This window comes from Ipomoea nil, unplaced genomic scaffold (assembly GCF_001879475.1).
Source record: "Ipomoea nil cultivar Tokyo-kokei standard unplaced genomic scaffold, Asagao_1.1 scaffold2704, whole genome shotgun sequence".
In the NCBI taxonomy this organism is placed as follows: Eukaryota; Viridiplantae; Streptophyta; class Magnoliopsida; order Solanales; family Convolvulaceae; genus Ipomoea; species Ipomoea nil.
Genome location: NW_017619132.1, coordinates 3,297,477 through 3,322,636, shown reverse-complemented (window position 1 = coordinate 3,322,636; position 25,160 = coordinate 3,297,477). Strand labels below are relative to the sequence as shown.

The 25,160-nt window shown below is 35.3% G+C and overlaps 2 protein-coding genes and 2 long non-coding RNA genes across 4 annotated transcripts in view; all 4 read right to left on the bottom strand.

The window, feature by feature from the left end:
- Positions 1 to 2,444: 2,444 nt before the first annotated feature.
- Positions 2,445 to 3,388, bottom strand: LOC109156192. The gene is made up of 2 exons (XR_002049971.1): positions 3,092 to 3,388; positions 2,445 to 2,721 (listed from the first exon to the last, which is right to left on the bottom strand). It is a non-coding gene; the product is annotated as an uncharacterized LOC109156192 (long non-coding RNA).
- A 4,847-nt stretch (positions 3,389 to 8,235) lies between these two features.
- On the bottom strand, positions 8,236 to 11,787 carry LOC109156190 (G-type lectin S-receptor-like serine/threonine-protein kinase At4g27290). Its single transcript, XM_019304071.1, has 7 exons — positions 10,472 to 11,787; positions 9,994 to 10,122; positions 9,739 to 9,896; positions 9,420 to 9,630; positions 9,114 to 9,351; positions 8,838 to 8,988; positions 8,236 to 8,724 (listed from the first exon to the last, which is right to left on the bottom strand). The coding sequence occupies exons 1-7, from the start codon at positions 11,778 to 11,780 to the stop codon at positions 8,416 to 8,418; spliced, it is 2,505 nt and encodes an 834-aa protein (XP_019159616.1). The 5' UTR covers positions 11,781 to 11,787; the 3' UTR covers positions 8,236 to 8,415.
- A 3,595-nt stretch (positions 11,788 to 15,382) lies between these two features.
- LOC109155836 lies at positions 15,383 to 16,142 on the bottom strand. Its single transcript, XR_002049939.1, has 3 exons — positions 16,064 to 16,142; positions 15,808 to 15,910; positions 15,383 to 15,541 (listed from the first exon to the last, which is right to left on the bottom strand). It is a non-coding gene; the product is annotated as an uncharacterized LOC109155836 (long non-coding RNA).
- A 4,815-nt stretch (positions 16,143 to 20,957) lies between these two features.
- The window catches only part of LOC109155688 (G-type lectin S-receptor-like serine/threonine-protein kinase At4g27290), a 34,384-nt gene continuing 30,181 nt past the window's right edge, over positions 20,958 to 25,160 (bottom strand). Inside the window, exons 7-8 of the mRNA XM_019303308.1 lie at positions 21,573 to 21,660; positions 20,958 to 21,350 (exon numbers count right to left, since the gene is read on the bottom strand). Coding sequence (XP_019158853.1) covers positions 21,045 to 21,350; positions 21,573 to 21,660 — 394 coding nt within the window. The 3' untranslated portion in view covers positions 20,958 to 21,044. The remainder of the gene's footprint in view (positions 21,351 to 21,572; positions 21,661 to 25,160) is intronic.

Below are 25,160 nucleotides of genomic sequence, written 5' to 3'. Positions count from 1 at the left end.
TGAGGACAGAAATGGTGGTGGCGACAATAGAATTAATAATAGGCTTGGATTCGATTTGAATGAAGTCGCCGGAAATGGAGTTTCTCGCCGGGGTCTCGCCGGGGAAGAAAGGTAAAGAGTAAAATTACTAAAATATCCTCATAAATTGACCTATTAAATTTTTCCGGTGAGATTTGGCCGGCAATTTGGCCGGCGTGACCAAAATTGATAGAAATTGCATAGTCAAGGTACTAAATTATCATTTTTGAAAGTCAAGTGTTGCAATTAATACAACCCCAATAGTCAGTGGACCAAAACTGAAATTTTCTCTATATATATATATATATATATATATATATATATATATATATATATATAAAGAAGTTAATGGAATCCTTACCAAAAAAAAAAAAAAAAAAAGAAGTTAATGGAATGTATTTTAAAAGAATTCCCTAATTAATCACGCACTCGCATTTCTTCTTCCAAAAGGTTGAATCCCCAACCCCAATAATCACTCACATTCCAAGTAAGGAAAGATATTCTGATATAGAGGAAGAATAAATAATGTAAATATCATTCCTAATGTAAAAATTCCCTATAATTCCTATTGTTAATTATAGATTGACTAGTATCTCATCTCATTATATAAATATCGAATTTTTTGTTTTGTTTTTGTTTTGAATTAGATCCACCACAAAACTGGTAATTTGTTAATAAAAAAATAATAAGCACAAAAAAAAAAAATGTAATGAGACACTAACTTGCGAGTGTCCTTTCGGCCTTAATAATCCGGCTATCAATATTAAAACAGATATAAGCATGACAACTTATTACACTCTAATATGTAAGAATGGGAAACTAATGCCTAAAAAAAATTATTTGTGCGACAAGATAGTTATTTCATGAGAAATGATGTAGGATGTGGGGCATGTTGCACAACTCCCTCTCCACACACGCACTGCTGCAAATTATGGAATTTTCGATCATTTCAAAATGATCTTAAATCAAGTCAAAAACCTTGTTCCGACCACTTTTAGTATCCTGAAAAACCTTTGTTGCTATTTCAGGCCACTTTTTATTTTCAACTTGATTTAAGATCATTTTTAGGTGGTCGGAAATTTCATAATTTCCAGCCGTGACGTACATACCCATGTCCATGCATGCCACATAGGAGGGTGTAGGGGTGCAGTGCAACGTTTTCAATTTTTTAAGTTCTTCTTACTTCTCTTTAATGTTTGCTTGATCGCTCATACAAATTTGTATTTTGTACTTTTTAGTTTATCACTTCGTAGCCACTATTTAAAGTTGTGTTCTGTGTAAAACATGCAGTGTGATCTTAACCAATAAATATCACTCAGAGTATAGTTTTTAATTTATCACTTGAGTGTTGCAAAAGTAGTTATATATAACCCTTGGTACTGCAAAGTTGCCATGGGCAGCGTGTTGGGCGTCGGCCAGGTTGGTTGAGTTCAGCCTCTGCTCGATTCGAGACGTGACACTGTGGCTTACCATGGAAAGATGTGGTTAAATGGTTAATGTCCACCTATTTATCACCAATTGGTTTTGAGTAGGATATGACAACCAGGTACCATAGAACTCTGTGGTTAAGCGTGCTTGACTTCCGACAATCTCGCGTTGAGTGACCTCCAGCATCTAGATGAAGCTGTCCGACTTCTAATAGATCATGAAAGTTGAACATATTGTAGTCTTAATTGCATTATATATAGACCTTTAACTTTCATCAATTGTGAGTTAACCTCTCAGTTTGTGTTGAGTCAAAATATAACGTATTGGGGACAACCGTACCCCAACTAAGTTGGCTAGATAATTACATACGGGCTAAACAGAAAAGGTGTGAGTCGCGGCAATATGACGATTTAAGTGTCTGCAGCCTCCTGAGGGTGTGTATTAGGTATACCTCACATTGTGATCCTAGTCAGCAAAGGATCACATATAATGAGGTAAACTGGCTGACTTAAGTCAAGAAGGCCGTTAGGCTGATCTTATTGGGCGCGCGTGAAACTTTAACCTTAATTATGGTTATCAAGTCAACAATCCAACTAACTTAGTTGTTCACCTTAGCCAATTAAATCCTTTAGTTTATGTGTATACAATAAAGACATAATATTAATATTATTATAGAAAAGAAGTTACAAGTTAACATCTCATCTCATTATCTTAATATAACAAGGAGCACTGCCAAAGAAGCCCCCTTTCAATATCAACCTGATGGCAAACTAACGGAGAATCTTGACAATGACATTTACCATACTTCAAACATTCTTTTGTATAACGTCAGCACATGATCAATATTATAATTATACAAAATTTTACCATTATTCTTATAAATATTATATATCATATATTATCATTCATAACAATATTGTATTGTACCTTTCACTTATTATACTGTTATACATTATAATTCTGATACAATAAAAAATATAACATCATATCACTGAATATAAAATAAGATGCGTGCAAATAATATAAAGTTCTTTTTAATAACATCTCGTGCATATATATGATCTCATCAAGAAAATTAACCAAAGCATATAAAATATATGCATGGATTCCATGTGAGGATATATATATATATATATATAAGCCAATAATTATTAAGTGGCTTAGTAATAAAATTGAAGTTTCTTTAGGGGAACTCTTCAAACATCTTAGGCCTTCCCTTCTCCATCAATGAAAAGGGATTCCCACTTGTTAGCACAAAACTCTTCATCAGCTTCCCTGCACAAGGAATATATATCTATCTATGAAAATTATTTTCAATAATAATAATAAAAGATTTAGGCTAAATAATAATGCAACTCCTATTAAATTTATGATCGAGTGATATAATTGTATTTAATGATTTTAAATCAAAATCAATAAATACCTTGCAGGTATCCAGATTCCAGAATGCAGCATCAAGAATATCAAATAAATTTTTATGGTACAAGGAGAAAATTTCAAATTAAATTAAATAATATAACAACAACAACAATAAAAACCAGTGATCATCAGATCATCATTAAAATTAATAGACAAAAGATCAAGAAGAGGGGATTTTTAGAGGGGCACATACAGGGCATAAAATTAAGTTAATTAATTAAAGTACCTTAAAGGGCATGGAGCCATGGAGGGGCTGATGAAGAAACCCAAGAAGTTGAATGGGCATTGCAGAACTGGGAGATGCAATACAAAGAAGCTAAGCAAAGGCAGGCAGAGAGATAGATGCTTTAATATGAACAGTTTGAAGGGAGGGTGTATATTAATACAAAACTTACCTGAACATTAAGAAAAAGAAAAAACAAGAAACATGGGCCGGAGGATGTTTTAATTTTGTCGAGAGAGAGATGCTTTTTCAGGTTCATTGAACCTGGTCTGGTACCATCGCATGGAACAAACAGGGTTTTGAAGAGAATGGAGTACGTATAGTATAGCAAAACGCACTAGAGAATACAGCCATAGGTTATAGGTAGAAGTGATGTGCCTACCTACCTTTTGGCCTTTTCCTGTTTCACAAATATATACAAACTTATATAGTGTTATTTGCGTGTTGGAATATAACGAGTTCTTTGGAGTATAGTGGTTTTGTCATATTTAGTCTTAAATTTTTAAATTAATCACCCGTGATCTTTTAACTTTTAAAACGTTACCATCTGTGGTCTAAGTTAACCATCTATGATCCTTCAATTATCAAATTTTAACCACTCATGATCCTTCCAGGATGGTCGTGTCTGGTTAAATTTTGAAAGTTGAAAGGCCACTGATGATAACAATTTGAAAGTTGAAGAATTATGAGCGGTCAATTTGAAAGTTTACGATTAAATATGAAAAAACTATTATACTTGGAAGACCTCATATGACATAATTCTTACCAATCTAACAACTTAACCAATTTGGGTGGATTATCCCGATTTATTTATCTATTTATTAATATATCACTTATAAATTAATCAAATAAAATTTGTATGTATTTATAATTATATGAAAATTTAATAGTGTTATACATAGAGGTGCATGGGAAAAAGCAAAAATTATGATGGCCTAAGCATAAAAATCTACTAGTGAAAGCCCAGGCCGGGTTGGCAGCTGGTCCGAACTGCCTGTAATTGGGCTATAGAGTTGAGCTGAACTTAGACCCAGTCCAGGTCTTTTAGGGCCTGCTTTATATTTGTAATTGGATTGTGAAATGAGCCAAAACCTAACGATGTTGAATTGAGATTTTATTTGGGACGAATAGAACTATACAAGTATGCAACCCTAAAACCAGACTTCAACTGATGGAGCGTCCATGGTGCACACGGTTACAAAAACGACATCGTTTTGACGTTCAATTTTTTTTAAAAAAAATCAGTTTCGATTGCCATTAACGGCTTTATGTTGTGCATAATTTGAACTATATAGTTCATTCATTCTGAATATATAGTTCATTCATTCTAGATATATAGTTCAAATTATACACAACATAACGCTGTTAACGGCAATCAAAAATGATTTTTTTTTTAAAGTCAGACGCATCGTTTTTAATCAAAACGACGCCGTTTTTGCAACCGTGTGCACCATGGTGCACACGGTTGCACGACATAATTTGCGTCAACTGAGGTGCCCGTTTTTGACTTCATGTGACCACTATTTGAGAGTTTGTTGATTCTAGCAACAAAGGATCACAAGAAAGTAAATTGGCTCAAACAAAAAGAGTCAATATGCCACTCTCACCGAGAATTGAATTTCTAATATTGTAGTCACTAAATCAATAATCTAACCAATTTGACTAGTATTGTTCCTAGAGGCATTTTAAGAGAAGGTGAGATTGGAGCACTTAAAATGGTGATAATAAAATTAAATAAATAATTTTATGTTTTAACCTTTTTTTTTTTTTTAATGGCTTTGGAAGAGTGAGTGAAATAGTCCAATTATTTTTTGTTGATATGACGGAGGGGTTCAACCTCTTTAAAGGTGTAATCGGGTAAATCTCTTTATTGTGTAATAACTTTTAAATCATTAGAAAAACTCTCGTGCAATAAACTCGACCAAGAAAGTGTTGGCATGAATCGAACTTGTAATCTTTAAATATAAAAACCAAGGAGAGTGTTCACACTTGAATGATTAGTAGATCCAAGGTAGAGAGATATATACATCATAACATGTGCTGAGAGTAAACCTTTTTCCCCAAACTTTTATATTAGAATGAATAGATGGAGTTGGGTCAAACGCGGTTTAATTATTAGGAGCATTTTGACAATGGCGTATAGTATAGTATTTGCGCAGTTACGTTGCTTCATTCTGGAGAGTGGCCTCAAAAGTCAAAAGTCAACATTTCCATTAATTTTTCTGGAGCTCAGATTCCTCCATCCACTGTCTGATTGCCATTTTGGCTGTATAACAAAATGAAAATTAAATCATCAGTTTCCGACAAACTCCTACATTCTCTCATTTCTATGTTTGACTTGCTCATAATTTATTACTTGATTTGGACTACTATGAATGAAACCAGCGAGCCTACTTTGTTGAACCCAAATTCCAACCCCGACTTGAAGAAGGTAGAAATAGAAACTAGAAAGGTCCTTTATTAATGGGGATGGTTGTTTGGTAGGTACTCTATCCACCATATTTATAGATAGTCAACTTAATGTATATGTAATTGCCCAAAATGCGTGGTCGAGCGAGTGCAATATGATTCTCGTATCTACAATTCATAAATTCGATTCATGTCAATATTCTCATGGTTGAGTTTGTCGCACAAGACTTCTATGAGCTATTACACATGAACAAAATTTGCTTAATCCAATAGTGATTGTGAGTTCGGTATTTACATTTTGAATGACCACAAAAGAAGCCATTAGGCTTTATTTGTATTGTATATTACTAGAGGTCTTGTTTTAAGTAGTTTCTAGTTTAGTTTTTTTTTTTTTTTTTTTTTTTTTTTTTTTTTTTTGCCCATATTGTTTGGTGTTTAGTTACTCATGAACCAATATAAATCATGGGATTTAATGTAAATACAATTATGGATGCTAAAGAAATAAGACAAATTGGTCACTTATTAGGGTGAGCCAAGAGTATTCTATATTCAAACTATCATAATGTTGGCCATTATTATTTATAGACTAGGATAATATCTATTCGGATCGATACAAGGGAGCAAATAATGCCTACGCGTACACTCACATGTGACTTTTCGTATAATCACAATTAATAGTGAAAGTATAAGACAATTACAACAAATTCTACGCGTCTCAAATGTCAATAGCTTGGTCAATCAAGCTTCCTATGATGGATCGAGCATGCTAGTCTCTAGTAATGTGGTATGCCACTTCATTCTATGGGAAAATATTACTTTTTGTCCCTGAATTGTTTCACTTTTAAAATTTTGATACATGTTAAGTGATTTAATTAAATAGATTTAGTCTCTTAATTATTTATTATGTTGTACTTTAATTTCAGTTTATGGTATTATATAATTATCAAATTACATTGGCAAACTCTGTTTTATGAGGTTATTTTTGTCATTTATAATCAATATCAATAGTTAAAGCAAGTTTCATTCTCTCCATGTGAGCGCCATTTTCACCCGTGAATATTTATTCTAAATGATAAAAGTAACATACATCATATGTTAATGAAGTTTGATAATTATACAATACTAGCGATTAAAAGTGCAACATCATAAACAATTAAGGGGCCATATATGTGAATATTTATTCTAAATGATAAAAGTAACAAACATCATATGTTAATGAAGTTTGATAATTATACAATACTAGCAATTAAAAGTGTAACATCATAAACAATTAAGGGGCCATATATATTTAAATTAACTTATAGGGACCAAAATTATAACAGTAAAACATTTCATGAGGTAAAAAATCATTTTTTTCCCTTGAGTTGGATTATAACCTTGATCAATGAATTTTGGAACAGTCACACATATATAATTCATTTTTATATCCAAAATAAATGAATAAAATAATCGTTAAAGTGTAAAGACTCGATCAAATTGCTTGAAATTTATGACACATAGTGAAGTGTGACACCCATAATCTTGATTGGATCTCATCATCATAGTTGGATTGAACAATCAAAAGTATACGCGCCCGGAATGTGGAAAATGGTGCACTAAATCTCATCGTCTTATCCATTTCAGCATTTCTATCAACCTTCTTGTGTTGAAATCGTCAACTCATTGTTTAATTTGTTCGATGATGAAATTTTTTTTTTAATTTTTTATTTAAGACTTGTTTCTAATAGTGTTGTGAGGGTTTGATTTTATTATGAATGTTGAAATTTTGAGTTTAATTTGAACTGTATTTTATGTGCATAAAAAGACTCGATTAAAAAAAAAAAGACTCGATAATACGATATTAGATTTAATTCTCTAAACTTTAACAAATAATATATCTAAGAAAACATTGATTTGACAGATTATAAATTAGTTTCGGTTGAAAATCATCATTAATTGCTTAGTCCGACAGTGGCATCAGTTGGAAAAAATTACTAACAGTGTACATGAGTCAAGCCTTTTCAGACTCATTTAAGATTTGATTTGCACACTCCATACATACAAAAGAGAGCCTCTATGTTATACAATTCAAACTCCTCCTAAAAGGCTCTTGATAGGACAAGTGCTTTTTCAAAGCCTTTTTCCACATTTATTTTCCAACTCAAATTAGTCTAATATGAAAATCAAGTTCTCATTCACACATCATCCTTTTTGAACATACAATATATCAATTTATTTCTCTTACTATAAAGAACCTGAATCCACTTTGATCTGACTCACAATATATTTGTATCATAAAATAACCACTTAAATGTTATTTTATACTAAAAACTTCAATAATTCATTGATCAACGCCTTGACCATAAATTTATATATCATAATTACATAACCCATACATAATAATTTATAACACACTTTTTTGAGTGGGTAGAGTCGAAGGTCACGTTCTAAACTTCTAATGCATGTGTGACAATGAAAGGAGTTGTTGACTTGTTAGGGTAGGAATATCCCTAACGGATATTTGAAAGAGATTTTTGGGATATTTACCATTATTATTTGAGAGTATGTACTAATGTACAATAGTTTGTAAATTATACAAGACTAATGAAAATTATCTATATTGGATCAATTAAGAGAATATTTGCAAAAATTAAATTTATAATATTTTAATATATATGAGAATTATAATGTATCATAAAACTATTCTTTCAAAGAAGTTTTGAAAGACTTTAATGTTTGAAAAGTATCCACTTCAATTAAAAAACATGTATCATGCAATATATATTAGTTGCCCACTAATAGCATTTAAACAATTCATGATTACAACTTCTCACTCAACAAACAACAAAATTTAAAATGAATTTTAGATTTTTTTTCAACGCTTATTGTTACATAAAGTTGAACACAATATAACATATATCACATACTATCAAGCATTCTTATCGACCTTCTTGTGTTGAAAATGTCAATTGATTGGAGCACGGCTTATCCGATTCAATAATTATGCCACATTCAAGAGAAGTGTGTTTTCTCGTGACAAAAGCCGGTTGGTTTGGCTTAGGAAGAACTGTACTTTCATCCGACAACATTAAAAGTACACTAGGCATGCTAGGACGAACATTTGGATCTTCTTCAACACATAGCAACCCAACATTTATGCACTTCAACACTTCAGATTCCTTGCAACATTTTAGTAGTGAGTCGTCTACTAAATCCATTATGTTTCCCTCGTTCCATAGTTTCCATGCCTGAGACGATGACACAAGAAAGAGGAGAGTAAATCAAGCCAAACATATGTATATAATAAAGTTAAAACATGAACATATATTAAGGTTTATTTGAGGTTTCGGTTATCACTTACATAGCCTAAAAGGTTTGAGACGTCTTCATGTCTGTAGAATGCTGTGTTTTTCTTTCCACTAACGATTTCTAGTATAATCACCCCAAAGCTAAATACATCGGACTTAATTGAGAAGAGTCCACCTAGTGCATATTCCGGAGATAGGTAGCCACTATTGTCATAATACACAATCCAAATATAATGTATAAGATGAAAAGCATCAGTATGTAAATCACCAAATTAAAATACAAAGTAAAATTATGATTTGTATACCGAGATTAAGATTATGATACTTACTAGGTGCCAGCAATCTTTTTGGTATTTGCTTCAAATTCATTTCCAGCCATCATTCTTGCTAATCCAAAGTCTGAAATCTTGGGTGCCATTTCTTCATCCAATAAAATGTTGTTTGTTTTCATATCTCTATGGATAATTCTCAATCGTGAATCGTGATGGAGATATACAAGCCCTCGGGCAATTCCCAATATGATGTCAAACCTCTTGTTCCAATCCAACAACAAGCGACGTGTTTGATCTTGAAAGGTAATTAAATTAGTTTGAAAGAAATTGTGGAAATAACTGAATATATAATGAATTACTTACTGAATATGAAGGTGTCTAAACTCTTGTTTGGCATGTATTCATATATCAAGATCCTTTCTTTCGCTAGCATGCAGTAACCTACTAGATTAACCAAATTTCTATGTTGAAGCTTTGCAATTAGTACAACTTCATTCTTAAATTCATCGACACCTTGCCCAGATAAAGTTGATAATCTTTTTACTGCAATTTCTCGCCCTCCAGAAAGCACACCCTGCACGATCATTCTCATTATTTGATGTTATATATATATATAGAAAGGCAAAAACAACCCAAAATAGATTGATTAGCTAAAGAGATCATATAATGATGGATATATAACCTTATAAACCGGACCAAAACCTCCTTTTCCTAGCTTATTTGCATCGGAAAAATTGTCTGTAGCTTCCAGAATGCTTTGGAAAGTAAAGCACTGAACGTCAATGCTTTTCTCATCATTATCTTCATGGTCTAATGTTTCATGGTCATCCATTCCATGTTCTTCTGTATATAGTGAACAGATCAGAAAAACCATTTCAAAATCCACTTGAAGTTTTTTAAGATTCGATTCTATCAAATTTTCTATACAATTAATTACCTGTTATTTTTAACGTTGTTCTCCTCTTCTTATAACAGACGTAGCAAATACTGCATGCAAGTAGAGCCGTTGCAGCAACTGCTAAACTAGCTATGGTGGCTTCCAGCTTCCAGTGCTTCGAGCTTGTATCTGTTCACACAAAAAGAAAATGAGCACTTCAAATTCACTCATTCTTTTTGTTTTTTAAATGACCAGAAATCCACAATCACTACCCGAGAGAGCATGCATTGCATAATAACTTTGTGACTATACCCTGTAAACCAGTCTAGTTACCAAGTTAACAGTCTAGTAAGTAAACCAGCATAAGCTGTTCATAGTTGACCAGCTCAAAACAAGATGCCAGTCGAACTTGTAACTTTGTAGTTACCAAATTAATAGTCTAGTATACCAGTCAGAATGAGGTAAACCAACTTAAGTTCTACAGTTGATAGTCTTAAACTAAGAAAGTCAATAGATCGCTCTATCTAAGAGTGATTACCTTTGATATTTGGGAATTCAGAGGCTGCAAGTCTGATGTAAATGGTGCTTTCATTACCGACATCGTCTTTCCCGAACTGTTTCAGATCGAGGAGTTCTCCCGCCCAGACAGAACAACGACCATTGCTATCATCATAAGCATAGGCAGTACAAGAACAGTTTCTGAGACAAGTGGACTCACATTCTGCCTGATTCTTAGCCGTCGTGTTTTTAGGATGTCTGGGCAATCTCACGTTTGGATACGCTCTGAATCGATCCATGTCCTCTTCTTGGTGATTAATCCCACACTTCAAACTCGTATTCCTTACGCAGCCGCCAAAGAATTCGCTTATTCCCCACTCTGTTTCCGATCTGTGCCGGAAACCATGCAAGCAATCACAGACGGGGACGGAGTTGTCGCTGCAGATGCCGAATGGGCCGCAATATGCGTACACATCGCACTGGGTTTCCGGGTTAACGTAGGTGTGCATCCATTTCTTGGCGGTTTCCGACCACGTTAGCTCCTTCTCGCGGCCGTCTATGTCGATTATGTGTCGGGCTATGATGGATTGGTCGAGCAGGAAATATGTGAAGTAAGTCTCGTTTTCATTGTCCACGAGCGTGAAGTTGATCACCGGATTTGGCCTGAACGCCACTAAACTTCCGTTGGCGAATTTGCGCAACCCGGTCCCGTAGCCCTCTCTGCCGTTCCAGACGTGAAGTATTTCGGTGGGGACGTAGAAGATGGAGTACGGCCCTGGCGCCGGGTCGTCGGAGCTTTTCCACGCCGTGAGCCCGAACGTTGTTTTGGTTCGCTTGTTGTACCCGAACTTGGAACCCGCCAGATTCGTGTCCGTCGGGTGGTCAAAACTTTGCCAAAGTGGCGGTTTTGTTGAACCGCCGTCGTTCAAAACCAAGTTTCCGTCGTCACCCAGAGTTGCTACGACGGAGCTCCGTTTCACCCCGGCGGCGGCGGTGATATTGGTTGACCACACCAAGTTCTGTGCCCCGTCCACGATCACCAGGTTTCCGTCTAGGATTCTTAATTTGGCGGCGGTGATTGCGGCGGAGGGGACCGGCGCCACCCTATTGGCTACCCAAACTACTGTTTGGGGGGTGATGTTTTTGTACCAAATCCCGACGTAATAGTTTGAAGATTCACCGGGTCGGAAGAATCCCAACTCGAATCTTCCATTCAGAGAGGATATAGTTGTAGTCTGAGTTAAATATTTTTTACCAGAAATGGTTTCTGCTCCATGGGAGAGTGGGGTATTCGAAAGAGAGATGAGTATAAGGAGCCAAGAAAGCAATACAAGAAAATTGTTTTCCATTTCCTATGGCTTCACACAAAAAACCATGTGCTACTTACTATATATATAGAGAGAGTGAAAGTGACTAGACTAGAGTTCGACTTCCACAAGGGCAAGTTCTAGCTATGTGTAGTCCAGTCACCGGTGATTATTGTCGGAAAATGTAAGAAAAGTCATCGTAACCCTAGATAATCTGTAATTATGAATATTATATTCAGTGTATAAATTGTAAACATTCAGTTTGTAAATAGTGTATTTTGGATCCGAGTCCTCTTTGCAAGGTACATTCTGGTTCACAGAATAATTCGCCGAGAAACAATGAGAGTAGTGGTTTTTTTCTTTATTTATTATAAACTAGAGAATAATGATGGATCTGTAATATGAATTAACTATTGATGTACAGAAGTGGGTAGAGTGGAAGACCTGCAATATTGGGTGGCAATGAAATGTCTGCTTGACTTGCATGTTTGAACGTGACGCTATAAAAAATGGTTAATTAATTATTACCGACGACTTTGAAATCGTAGCTATTCAGTCATCGCTAATATTATTTTATGGATCTAAATAATAGTTGGAAAATGTTATGTTAAAAAACAAAAATGCTACCAAGGACCTTGTGGTCCAATGGAATCAGATTGTTCTTCTAAGTGAGAGGTGATTAGTAGTTTCGGTGTCCCCTTTCCTGGTAATAAAAAAAAAAACTAATGTGATTAAATGCTACTGTGATTAATTAATTTTTTCACCAAAAATTTATATGACGTGGTAATAATATAAGTGGATTTTTATTTTTTAATGTTATGTATTCATTATTAGTTATAACTTTTGACATAATAATAAGATATTTAATTCTAATAATTGATATCAGGGTAAGTTATGGGTCGTTAACTAATATTACTGAAATTGTTTGAATAAGATTTATGCAATATAATTATTTTGTATATATTTTTTAAGTTGTATTTCAAACGAAAAGAAAAAGGACAAATGCTTTCGATCGAGCAACTTCCTTGATGATGATGTAAAATGTCCTATTCCAAACAAATTATTTTTTTGGATCTCTATTGCGTTTTACATACACTGACCTTTATCACAAAAAATTGTATACGACTGTTAAGTCAGATAAATTTTAAATATGTAAATTTTTTGTTAGTTAAAATATATATTTATCTATGGGTTAATAAGTACTGCCCTTTGAAAGAATGTCCGAGTGTGAGTAGAGTATGATTCTTGTACCAGAAAGTTACAATTTTATTTGTTACCGACACTCTCTTAATCAAATTCGTCACACAAGATCTTCTTAACTAGTGTGATTTACTTCTTATGTTTGGTCATGTATAAGAAGGGGTGCATGCACATTGGAGGCAGTTGGAGCAGCTGTCTCTCCCCACCCCACCCCACCCCACCCCACCCCACCCCCTTATGTGTGTGTGTGTATATATATATATATATATATATATATATATATATATATATATAAAGGTTCCCGTGCGGTTGTGCGGATGATTAATGTACGTGAGATTTGTACTCAATGTGCGTGAGTGTTGTGCTTAATGTGCCTGAGATTTGTATTTAATGTGCGTGAATGTGTAAAATGCAGCAGAAAATATGGATGTCAGCTTCTTCCCCACCCCCCAGTAGCCATTGCCCCCTCCCTGATGATGATGATGCGGATGCGGCTATGGTGGTTAAGAATTATGGGAATAATATAACAGAAATCCATATGGTATTAACTATATTTTTTTTAATATAAAAATAGTTTTGCTTTAGTAATAAAAAAAATTTAAGTAATGTCATACAGGCAAGGAATATTAGATGGTAAAATTTAGAAATGGTGTCTAACATTACTCAATTATTTTATATATTGTATTACAGAATATTAGACTAAAATTTTCTACCCTTTTCGTTACAATATTAGAATTTCATTGTATTAAAAAGTACTATTTTTTTTGTATGAAAAAATTAATCTGACCACTACTTTGCATCTTAATTTGATCTGCCGGATACAAATGAAAATTAGTTTGAGTATGATATGAATTTTCTGCTTAGAACATTTCATGGCCTGATAAGTAATAATAAAAAAGTATTATTTTTCAAAGTGGTCTTTCAATAGAATGGCCTTTATACTCTCTTTACTCTTTAGCAGACACTCAGACGGCAAGGTTGAGTCAACCCGACTGAGTGCCAAAGACTTGACTTTTGAGCCATCTCCATTATCCCTGGGCACTCTAACCAATAAAATTACTAAAATAGTAAAAATATATTAATATCATTTTCTTAAAAAAATAAAGTTACTGGACAAAAAATTTTCACCAAACGTGACATAGAACTCTTTTTATTTGTTGGTTATCATAAATTGATCCACCAGTTTCACTTTATGTAAAAAAAAAATAATAAATTTACTTATTAATCAAATATGAATTATATATTGGCAAATCATATCTTAAAATTTTTTTATGATATGATAGGAGACTTTGGTGGCTTCGATAGGACATTCATTATTGCGTGATCGATAGGACATGATGGAGAATATACCCGGAATCCAGGCTCACCGTACACCCCGTGCTCCTGTTTGAATTAAGGTCAAAAGGTTCGAATCCCGATCCACAGGTCAAGATCAAACCCGTTTCAGCTGGACCTATAAAAGGGGCCCTAGCCCTTCATTTTGGGGGCTCCTTCATTCTTCACCCTACACACACTCTCTCTATGCATGTAAATTACTCTCAACCCTTATTAGAAGAGATGAATCAGAATAGCCAAGTCAGCAAAGTCAGTTAAACATCACAGTTAGTTTGTTTAGTTTGTTCTTCCTCTGTTAACAGACTACTAGCTTCATGTATATAGCTTCTTCCTCTTCTCTTTGTAAGGTTGATAGAATATACAGATACAAGACACTTTTTCTCCCAAATTCTTTCTTCCAAAACTTCACATGGTATCAGAGCTTTAACGCTCATCAATGGCGTGGAATATGCCTTCCGTTAACACCATCAGACCGCAAACAGGTCCCAACACAATACCTCATCCAATTGCCGTAGATCCTGCTCCGATTCCAGCTTCCACAATTCCAGGGAACACATCGAACACAAGAAATCAAATCAACTTTGATCCAAATGACAACACTAGTCCGTACTATCTGCATATGAATGAAAGTCCGGCATTAGAATTGGTATCGTGCAAGCTGGATGGTAGCAACTATCATGAATGGGCAAGGGCGATGAAAGTAGCTTTGTCTTCGAAGAATAAATTTGGATTCGTCAATGGATCCATCAAGATGCCAAACACAGAAGATCAAAGGTTCTTCTTCTGGGAACGCTGCAATAACATAGTTGTGACTTGGATAATCCGTGTTCTGTTGCCAAGCATAGCAAGGAGCGTCCTGTGGATCGACACGGCAGAAGGAATCTGGAATGATCTCAAGAAGAGATTCAGCAAACAAGATGTGTTCAGAATAGCCGAAATTCAGGCTGAAATTTTCCAAACTAAGCAAGGTAACAACAGTGTGAATGACTATTTCACCAAGTTGAAGTTGCTGTGGGATGAGTACCTCATATTGAGACCTGCACCTGCCTGCATTTGCACTCAAAAATGTAGATGTAGTGAAAATTTCTTGAATCTAGCCAGAACTAACCTTGATAATGACATGTTATGTGCCTTCCTCATTGGATTGGATGAGAAGTATACTGGAGCAAGGAATCAGATTATGTTGATGAGACCCTTGCCAGATGCAGGTGAAGCTTTCTCCATGATCTCTCAACAGGAAAGACAGTTCTCAATTGGGTTCAACAACCCTATAAATCAGTTTATAAATCAGAATGATAACCTGGCTGGGAGTCCAATGCTTGCTAGGAGTGATAAACACTATCCTAATAACAAATCCAAGTTAGTATGCAGTTATTGTGGCTACACAGGCCACACCATAGAGAAATGCTACAAGAAGCATGGGTACCCCCCCGGATGGAAACCAAGAGGAAAAAATGTGGGATCAGCAAATCAGGTCCAAGGCAGTGTACAGGAAAGCAGTTTGACAGTCAACCAAGATGGGTACAAGAAGTACCTTGAATTTCTTGAATACATGAAAAGGGAAAGAAGTACTCCTCTGGACATTGGATGCAATGGAACAACCCCTCAGGCCAACATTATAGCAGCAAATTTTGTTCCTAACAATGAAACAGAAGGTAATGCTATCCCTAAGATCTTCAGTGAATATAAAAGCATATGGATTCTTGATAGTGGTGCCACACACCATATAGTATGTGACAAAAAACTTCTGACTAATCCCACAAAGGTAAATGGAAAATATGTGGCCTTACCAAATGGAAATAAGGCTGCAATCACACACTTTGGCTCTGTTCATCTGTCTAGTAGGCTTGTGCTGAAAGGAGTCTTATGTGTTCCAGTTTTTTGTTATAATCTGATCTCAGTAGGGGAACTGACCAAGACATCAAATTATCATGTGGTGATGCATTCTAATAAGTGTGTAATACAGGATCCACACCTTGGGAGGATGATTGATACAGCTGAACTAAGAGATGGCCTATATCACCTTGATGTGTCAACATGCTCAACTTTAAATTGCATTCCTGTAGTGAATTCTGTGAGTAGTAATATTTGGCATGCTAGATTAGGGCATGCCTCCCATGCAAAGATAAGATTCTTACAATCTCTGAATGTAAATGTAGATGCTGGAAAAGAGAATGTTTGTGATTGTTGCCATTTGGCTAAACAAAACAGACTGCCTTTCATTCCTAGTAAATCTTCTACTACTGATTGTTTTCACTTAGTGCACATGGATATCTGGGGACCATATCATGTTAAAACATTGTCTGGACATCAATATTTCCTTACAATTGTAGATGATTTTAGCAGAGCTACTTGGCTGTATCTTATGAAGGGCAAAGATGAAGTGAGACAGCTGGTGCAAGGTTTTTGTGTTCTAATTCACACTCAATTTGGGAAAACAGTAAAATGCATCAGAACAGATAATGGGAAGGAATTTTCAATGCCTGATTACTATATGCAGAAAGGAATAATACACCAAACCTCATGTGTGTATACCCCCCAACAGAACAGTGTGGTTGAGAGGAAGCATGGGCATATCCTGTCAGTGGCAAGGGCTCTTAAGTTCCAATCTGGAGTACCTGACTATTTATGGGGAGAGTGTGTAATGCAAGCAGTCTACATCATTAATAGATTACCATCAGCAGCTCTTGGTAATAAGATACCCTATGAGATCCTATTCAGTAAAATGCCCCAGTACCAACACCTTAAGGTTTTTGGTTGTCTTGCTTATGCCTCAATACATGAGGGTCATAGAACAAAATTCTCACCCAGGGCAAGGAAGTGTGTCTTTATTGGCTACACAAATGGAACTAAAGGTTACAAGCTTTATGATATGCAAACCAAAGAGGTCATAATCTCTAGGGATGTAATGTTCTATGAAAATTCTTTCCCTTTTCTAACAGATAATGTGGCTAAGGAGATTTTGGATCAGCCAATTATGCCTACTGAGCATGCTGCTAACATTGGTTATGAGCCTATGGTCAGTCAGAATAATCAGAGAGAGCCAAGTCAGCTTGATAATATCATGGAAGAAGTAAGGGAACCTGACACTGCCATTGAAGCTCCTTCACAGCCTCCACCTCCAGATTTGAGAAGGTCATCAAGGCAAAGGGCTGTACCAGCTTACTTGGCAGATTATGACTGTCAGCATGGCAGAACTTCTCCACATAGCATAGCTGCAGTTATATCTCATGATAAGCTGTCTCCCACTTATCAAGCCTTTGTCATGAATATCACCTGCATCAAGGAACCAAAAACTTACAATGAAGCAATAAGACATGAGTGCTGGAAACAAGCTATGGCTGCTGAAATTGAGGCATTACAAGCCAACAAAACTTGGACACTTACTGACCTTCCACCCACCAAGCAAGCTATTGGGTGCAAATGGGTGTATAAAGTAAAGCACAAATCTGATGGCACCATTGAGAGATATAAGGCTAGATTGGTAGCCAAAGGTTATACACAAACAACTGGATTGGACTACCTTGACACTTTCAGTCCAGTTGCTAAAGTCACAACCATTAGGACTTTACTAGCTGTTGCTGCTGCCAAAGGATGGAATTTACATCAATTAGATGTAAACAATGCTTTTCTTCATGGAGATCTACATGAAGAAGTGTACATGACATTACCACCAGGCTTTGTTGCTCCAAAACCAGGAATGGTGTGTAGATTAACTAAATCTCTTTATGGCCTCAAGCAGGCCAGCAGGCAGTGGAATGCCAAGCTTACTGCAGAGTTGATTCAGCTTGGTTTCAAACAAACTATGGCAGATTCCTCCTTATTCATCAGAGGGACAGGTGACACCTTCATTGCTCTTCTAGTCTATGTGGATGATGTGGTTCTAGCCAGCCCAGATAAGTTACAAATACAGAGAATTAAGGAGCACCTCCACAATGTCTTTCAAATAAAAGATCTAGGTCCTCTCAGATTTTTCTTAGGCCTGGAAATTGCTAGAAGCAAGAAAGGGATCTCAGTAAACCAAAGGAAATATGCACTGGAGTTGTTGGATAACACTGGACTCATGCATAGCAAACCAGTTAAATCCCCTATGATCACCTCAACAAAACTGACAAAAGGGAGTGGCACAATCCTAGCTGACATAACTCAGTACAGAAGGTTGGTTGGCAAGATGTTATACCTCACCATCACAAGACCGGACATCAGTTTTGCAACCCAACAGTTATCACAATTCTTGGATTGCCCCACAGACATTCACCTACAGGCTGCTCATAGAGTCTTAAGGTATATTAAGAGTGCTCCTGCTCAGGGCTTATTTTTTCCAGCAGATAACCAGCTCAGGTTGAAGGGATTTACTGACTCAGATTGGGCTGCATGCCCAGATACTAGACGTTCTGTGTCTGGCTTCTGTATGTTCTTGGGATCAGCTATCATCTCCTGGAAATCCAAGAAACAGCCAACAGTGTCTAGGTCCTCCTCTAAAGCTGAATATAGAGCCATTGCTGCTGCATCATGTGAGATTCAATGGTTGCATTATTTGCTTGACTCTTTGGAAGTGAAACTTGAATCACCTGCTGCTCTATTCACTGACAGTAAATCAGCCATGGCCATCGCTGAGAATCCAGTTTTCCACGAGAGAACCAAGCATATCGAGCTGGACTGCCACTTAATCAGAGAGAAACTGCAAAAAGGGGTACTTAAACTACTGTATGTTTCCTCCACCAATCAATTGGCTGATGTCTTTACTAAGCCACACACTCCAGTCACCTTCAATGCCTTCATATCCAAGCTTGGTCTCCATAATATGTATGATCCAGCTTGCGGGGGGATATTAGAAGAGATGAATCAGAATAGCCAAGTCAGCAAAGTCAGTTAAACATCACAGTTAGTTTGTTTAGTTTGTTCTTCCTCTGTTAACAGACTACTAGCTTCATGTATATAGCTTCTTCCTCTTCTCTTTGTAAGGTTGATAGAATATACAGATACAAGACACTTTTTCTCCCAAATTCTTTCTTCCAAAACTTCACAACCCTCTCTACAAAACATAAGAACAAGATTAATAAAAGAGGCCTATTGGCTCTATATTTCTTCTTCTTTGTTCATACATTTACATACACGTACATACATTATACGATGCAGGAATTAGTACTATCAGGACAATTATCACATAAAGTACATTATTTTAACTCCTAAAATATATTATTTTAACACATAAAGTACAATATTTTAACTCATAAAATCCACTATCTTAACTCAGAAATTTTATTATTTTAACACATAAAGTACATTATATACACTAGTATTATCACCCGTGCGTTGCACGGAATAGATTTGTTATAATATTTTAAGAATATTCAGATTGATATACAATTATATAAATTATAATAACGAATATTATATAGTAAATTGATGAAATGAGTTTAATCGATTGTGTTTTTTGCTGTTACCATTGCTTGAATTCGAGCAAATAATTATCCAATTACCCGTGTAACGCATGTGTGATTCACGTGCGACATATGGATAAAATTTTTTATTATATATTTAGATAATAAAATTAAAGATGAAATTATAAAGAATTCTAATATTTGAAAGTGTACATTTATTTGATTATAAGATTAGTGCAAAAGTATCACTCAATTAATTGAATAATATATGACTCGTTTGACTGCGATTATCTTAAAAAAAATCGATATGTAATATGAATTATGTAATTATATTATTACAAAAATAAATATGAGAAAAAAGAGAAATAATTTAATTGTAATTATAATAAAAATAAATACAACGACCCATGTTTAGTTTATTAATTACCATAATAATTATTAGGCAATTATATTAATATATGTGCAATTATACTTTTATACCATAAGTATACCTCTTTTCAGCATATCACATTTGTTTTTACTCATCCTCCATATATGAATAAATTAATTGTAATTATTATAGAAAAAAACTAACGATCCATGTTTAATTGTAATTATACTAATAATCGTGTAATTATTAGCTTAATTAATATAATAATTATTAATCAATTATCAATTATACTAATATATGTGCAATTAATTATTTAATTACCTTAATAATTATTAGGTAATTATACTAATATTTGTGATTAATGCATAATGGCTAGAATTCTAACCTAGTATTGCATGTGTTTATGAGGGGTAAATATATCTCGTTAATGTTTGATGTACACATTCATTAGTATGCTAGCTTTTGGAGAATTTTTTGGCTACGAGTTGGGTGGAGGATTTAAACCACCCCTTGCATAAACCTAATTTCTTCCTATGAAAATAGGAGAAATTGAGGGCTTTTGATGCTTGTGTGCTTGATGAACTTGGAGTTGATACATCACGAGAGCGGGGCATGTAATTCTTTGTTCTAATCCTTGTTTATTGATCACAAGAGTGACTCGTAAACTAGGATACCTACGCATTCCCGCTTGATTCCTGAGTTATTTGTTTTGCCTAATCCCATAGGTTGTTGAAGCATCTAGAAAATAATACCCTTAGCTTGAGTCATATTTATTTATTTCGTGTTTATCTTTCGTCCATATGTGTTTGTTCTAACTTGTTATGGATTACTTAGCTTCTTGTTGATTTCTTAGTGCTGGTCTCAATTTGCATATTACATGCAATAACCTCTAATCCCGAAGACATAATAAAATTGCTCACTCTAGCAAAATTAATCTTGAAGACATAATAAAATTATCTTTCAAACAACTATTGCTACAACAAAGTATACAAATAGAGTGAATGTTATACATAATCCCTACCGACCTTCTTGTGTTGAAAAAGTCATATGATTGGAACATGATTTTTCAGATTGAATAATAGAAGAGTCATTGCAAATTTGAGTTCTTGTGACAAAAGCTGGTTGATTTGGTTTAGGTAAAGTCATACTTTCATCCGTCAACATTAGAAGAACATTAGCCATGTTAGGACGACAATTTGGATCTTCTTCAACACATAACAATCCAACATTTATGCACTTCAGCACTTCACATTCCTTACAACATTCTAGTAGTGAGTCATCTAATAAATCCATTGCATTCCCTTCATTCCATAATTTCCATGCCTGAGATGACACAAGAAACATAAGAGTAAATCAAGTCAAACATAGTAAAATTAAAATATTAACTCATTAAGACTCACTACTGGAAATTCTGAAATTTCCGACCACCTGAAAGTTATTATTTTCGACCACTTTTTGCTTTCAACTTGATTTAAGATCACTTTCAGGTGGTCAGAAATTCAATAATTTCCAGTAGTGACTTAATCATAAGGTTTCATTACTTACATAGCCTAAAAGATTTGAGAATTCTTCACGCCAATAGAACGCTTTGTTTTTCTTTCCACAAATGATCTCAAGTATAATCACTCCAAAGCTAAATACGTCAGACTTAATTGAGAAGAGTCCACTTAATGCATATTCGGGAGACATGTAGCCACTTTATTATTAATTACCATAATACGCCATCCAAATATGAGGCACCAATTGTACAAAATGAAAAGCATAGTAAGTAAATCACTAAAATATTAAGTAAAATTGTTTTGATACATGTATTAAAAAAATTATGGATCGTCAAGATTTACTCAATAATTCAAGTTAAGAAAAAGATGTACTTACTAGGTGCCAGCAATTTTTCTGGTATTTGCTTCAAATGTATTTCCGATTACCATTCTCGCTAATCCAAAGTCTGAAATCTTGGGTGTCATTTCTTCATCTAATAAAATGTTATTTGTCTTTATGTCTCTATGGATGATTCTCAATCTTGAATCATGATGGATGTATACAAGTCCTCGAGCAATTCCCAATATGACGTCAAACCTTTTGCTCCAATCCAACAATAGTCGATGCGTTTGTTCTAAATTGTGAATACAATGTAACTGATTGAAAAAATGAATTTATGAATATATATAGTTTATATATGAATGGAATAGCAAAGATTGAGACATACCAAATATGAAGGTGTCTAAACTTTTGTTCGGCATATATTCATATAATAAGATCTTTTCTTTCGCTTGTGTACAGTAGCCTATAAGTTTAACTAGATTTCTGTGTTGAAGTTTTGCAATTAGTGCAACTTCATTCTTAAATTCGTTGATTCCTTGTCCAGATTGACTAGATAATCTTTTTACTGCAATTTCTTGCCCTCCAAAAAGCACACCCTACAATAAATTTTGTATTATCAGATAATACAAAATCAAGAACATACAGCCTGAAATGGATTCCTTAGATCAGAGATAATTGATATATAACCTTATAAACTATACCAAAGCCTCCTTTTCCTAGCTTATTTGCTTCAGAAAAGTTGTCGGTTGCCTCCAATATGCTTTGCAAACTAAAGAATTGGACGCCAATGTCTTTCTCATCATCAGTATCTTCATCTATCAATTGATCCATTGCATGTTCTAAAGTGAACAATTCAACAAAAATATATCAAAATCCAATTGAACATATATATTGTTAGAATATTTATTAAATAATTCCAAAAAAGTAAATTTCAATTTTGGTCCTGTAACTATAATGGTTCTATTAATTGCAGTCCACGATTTTCAAAAGTGTTAATTTAATACCTTGACTATGTAAGTTTTATCAATTTTAGTCACTCCGGTCAAATTGTCGGTTAAATTTCACCGGAAAAACTGGGTTAAAAACTGACTTTGCTTAATTTGGACCACAATTCAAAAGGCAAATTTGCCCCTCAGATTAAACACTAATTGATGAATTAAGTTTTTCCGAAAAAATTTGACTGACAATTTCGCCGGAGTGACCAAAATTGATAAAAATTGCATAAGTCAAGACACTAAATTAACACTTTTGCAAATCGTGGACTGCAATTAACAGAACCCTATAGTTACAAGACCAAAATTAAAATGTACTCATTCCAAGTTTCCAACAATACAAAAGGTTACAAGGGTAAGCAAAATATCAGTTAACCAACGGATAATCAATAATCCATGTATATGGATGATAAAATTTTCAACACATATATATGTACCAACGTAAAATCTTCTCTTACTTGTTTTCCTCCTCCTATAACAAATGTAGCAAATACTGCACCCAAGTAGAGCCGCTGCTACACTAGGTATGATAGCTTTGAACTTTGAATTTGTATCTGTTAACATGTAGAGAAAATGAGAATTTTTGTTTTGAGTGACAAAAGGAAATTAAACTCGCAGTCACTATGAGAGTGTATACTGGATTGACAGCACCAACTCAAATCAAGAAGGTCAATAAGTTGCTGTGGAGTTAAACTTGTAACATTGTCGTTACTAAATCAATAGCCTGACCAACTTAGATGGATTGTCACAAAAGTGAAAACTTTAAATTTGTTCAAGAGTTAGTAATTAGTAATTACCTTTGTGATTAGAAAATTGAGAGGGTGCAGCAAATCTGACGTAAATAGTGCTTCCATTGCCATCGTCTTCCCCAAACTGTTTCAGGTTGAGGAGTTGTCCCACCCAAAAGGAACAACAACCACTGCTATTACTATAAGCATAGGCAGTACAGGAACAATTTCTCAGACAAGTGGACTCACATTCTGCCTGATTCTTAGTCGTCGTGTTTTGAGGATGTCTGGGCAATCTCACGTTTGGATACGCTCTGAATCGATCAATGTCCTCTTCTTGGTAATTAATCCCACACTTCAAACTGGTATTATTCCTTACGCAACCACCAAGGAATTCATTCAATCCCCACTCTGTTTCTGATTTGTGCCTGAAACCATGCAAGCAATCACAAACGGGCGTTGAGTTGTCGCTACAGATGCCAAATGGCCCACAAAACGCATAAACGTCGCATTGTTTCAGCGGCGAAACAAAGGTGAGCATCCAGTCCTTGGTCGCCTCCGACCAAAACAGCGTCTTCTGTTGCCCATTAACGTCGAGGATGTGTCTGGTTATAAGGGATGGAACAAGATTGTAAAACAAAAAGTAAGTCTCGTTTTCATTGTCAACAATGGTGAAGTTGAAGGATGCATCGAGTTTCTGGCGATATGCACTCAAAGTCGGCGATGAAGTGCCGTTTCCAACTATGGTTTCGCTATTCCAATAATCCTCTGTGCCGTTCCAGACTTGATGCGCGTCGTTGGGGACATAGAAGAAAGAGAATAGGCCGGGGGCGGGATCGTCGGAGTTTTTCCACGACGTGAAAACCTGTTTGGTTTTGGTGCGCTTGTTATATCGGATCTTGGAACCCGGCAGAAACGTGTTGGTTGGGTGGTCGAAACTTTGCCAAAGTGGGGCTGTTGAATTGATGCCGTCGTCGCTCAGTATCAAGTTTCCGTCGTCGCGAAGAGCTGCTTGTACAGAGCTGAGTTTAGCCGCCGCGGCGGCGGCGGCGGCGGCGATATTGGTTGACCACACCAAGTTTTGTGCGCCACCGTCTAAGAGCACCAAGTTGCCGTCGAGGATTGTTAACTTGGTTGAGTTGATTGCGGAGGAGGGGATTGGGGTGACCCTATTTGCTACCCAAATTGTGGTTTGAGGGGAGATGTTTTTGTACCAAATACCCACGTAATAGTTGGGAGATTGACCTGGTGTGAAGAAACCTAACTCAAATCTTCCATTGGGAGAGGATATAGTTGTAGCCTGAGTTATATATTCGTTTCCAGAAATTGTTTCTACTCCATGGGAGAATGGAGTATTCAGAAGAGAGATGAGTAGAATAAGGAGGCAAGAAAGCACTACAAAGAAATTCATTTCCAGAAAGTGTGTACCTGTACCCTGTATCTTGTGCTTAGAGCTAAAGTAACGAACAGAGTTGTATTTTTTTTTTTTTTTTTTTTGGTTGATCGAAACTGCAATTACTATCATAGTGTGTATTGATGGGATAAAACTGATCCAATACATTTTGGGTCGGGTCATACAATAAATGAGACAA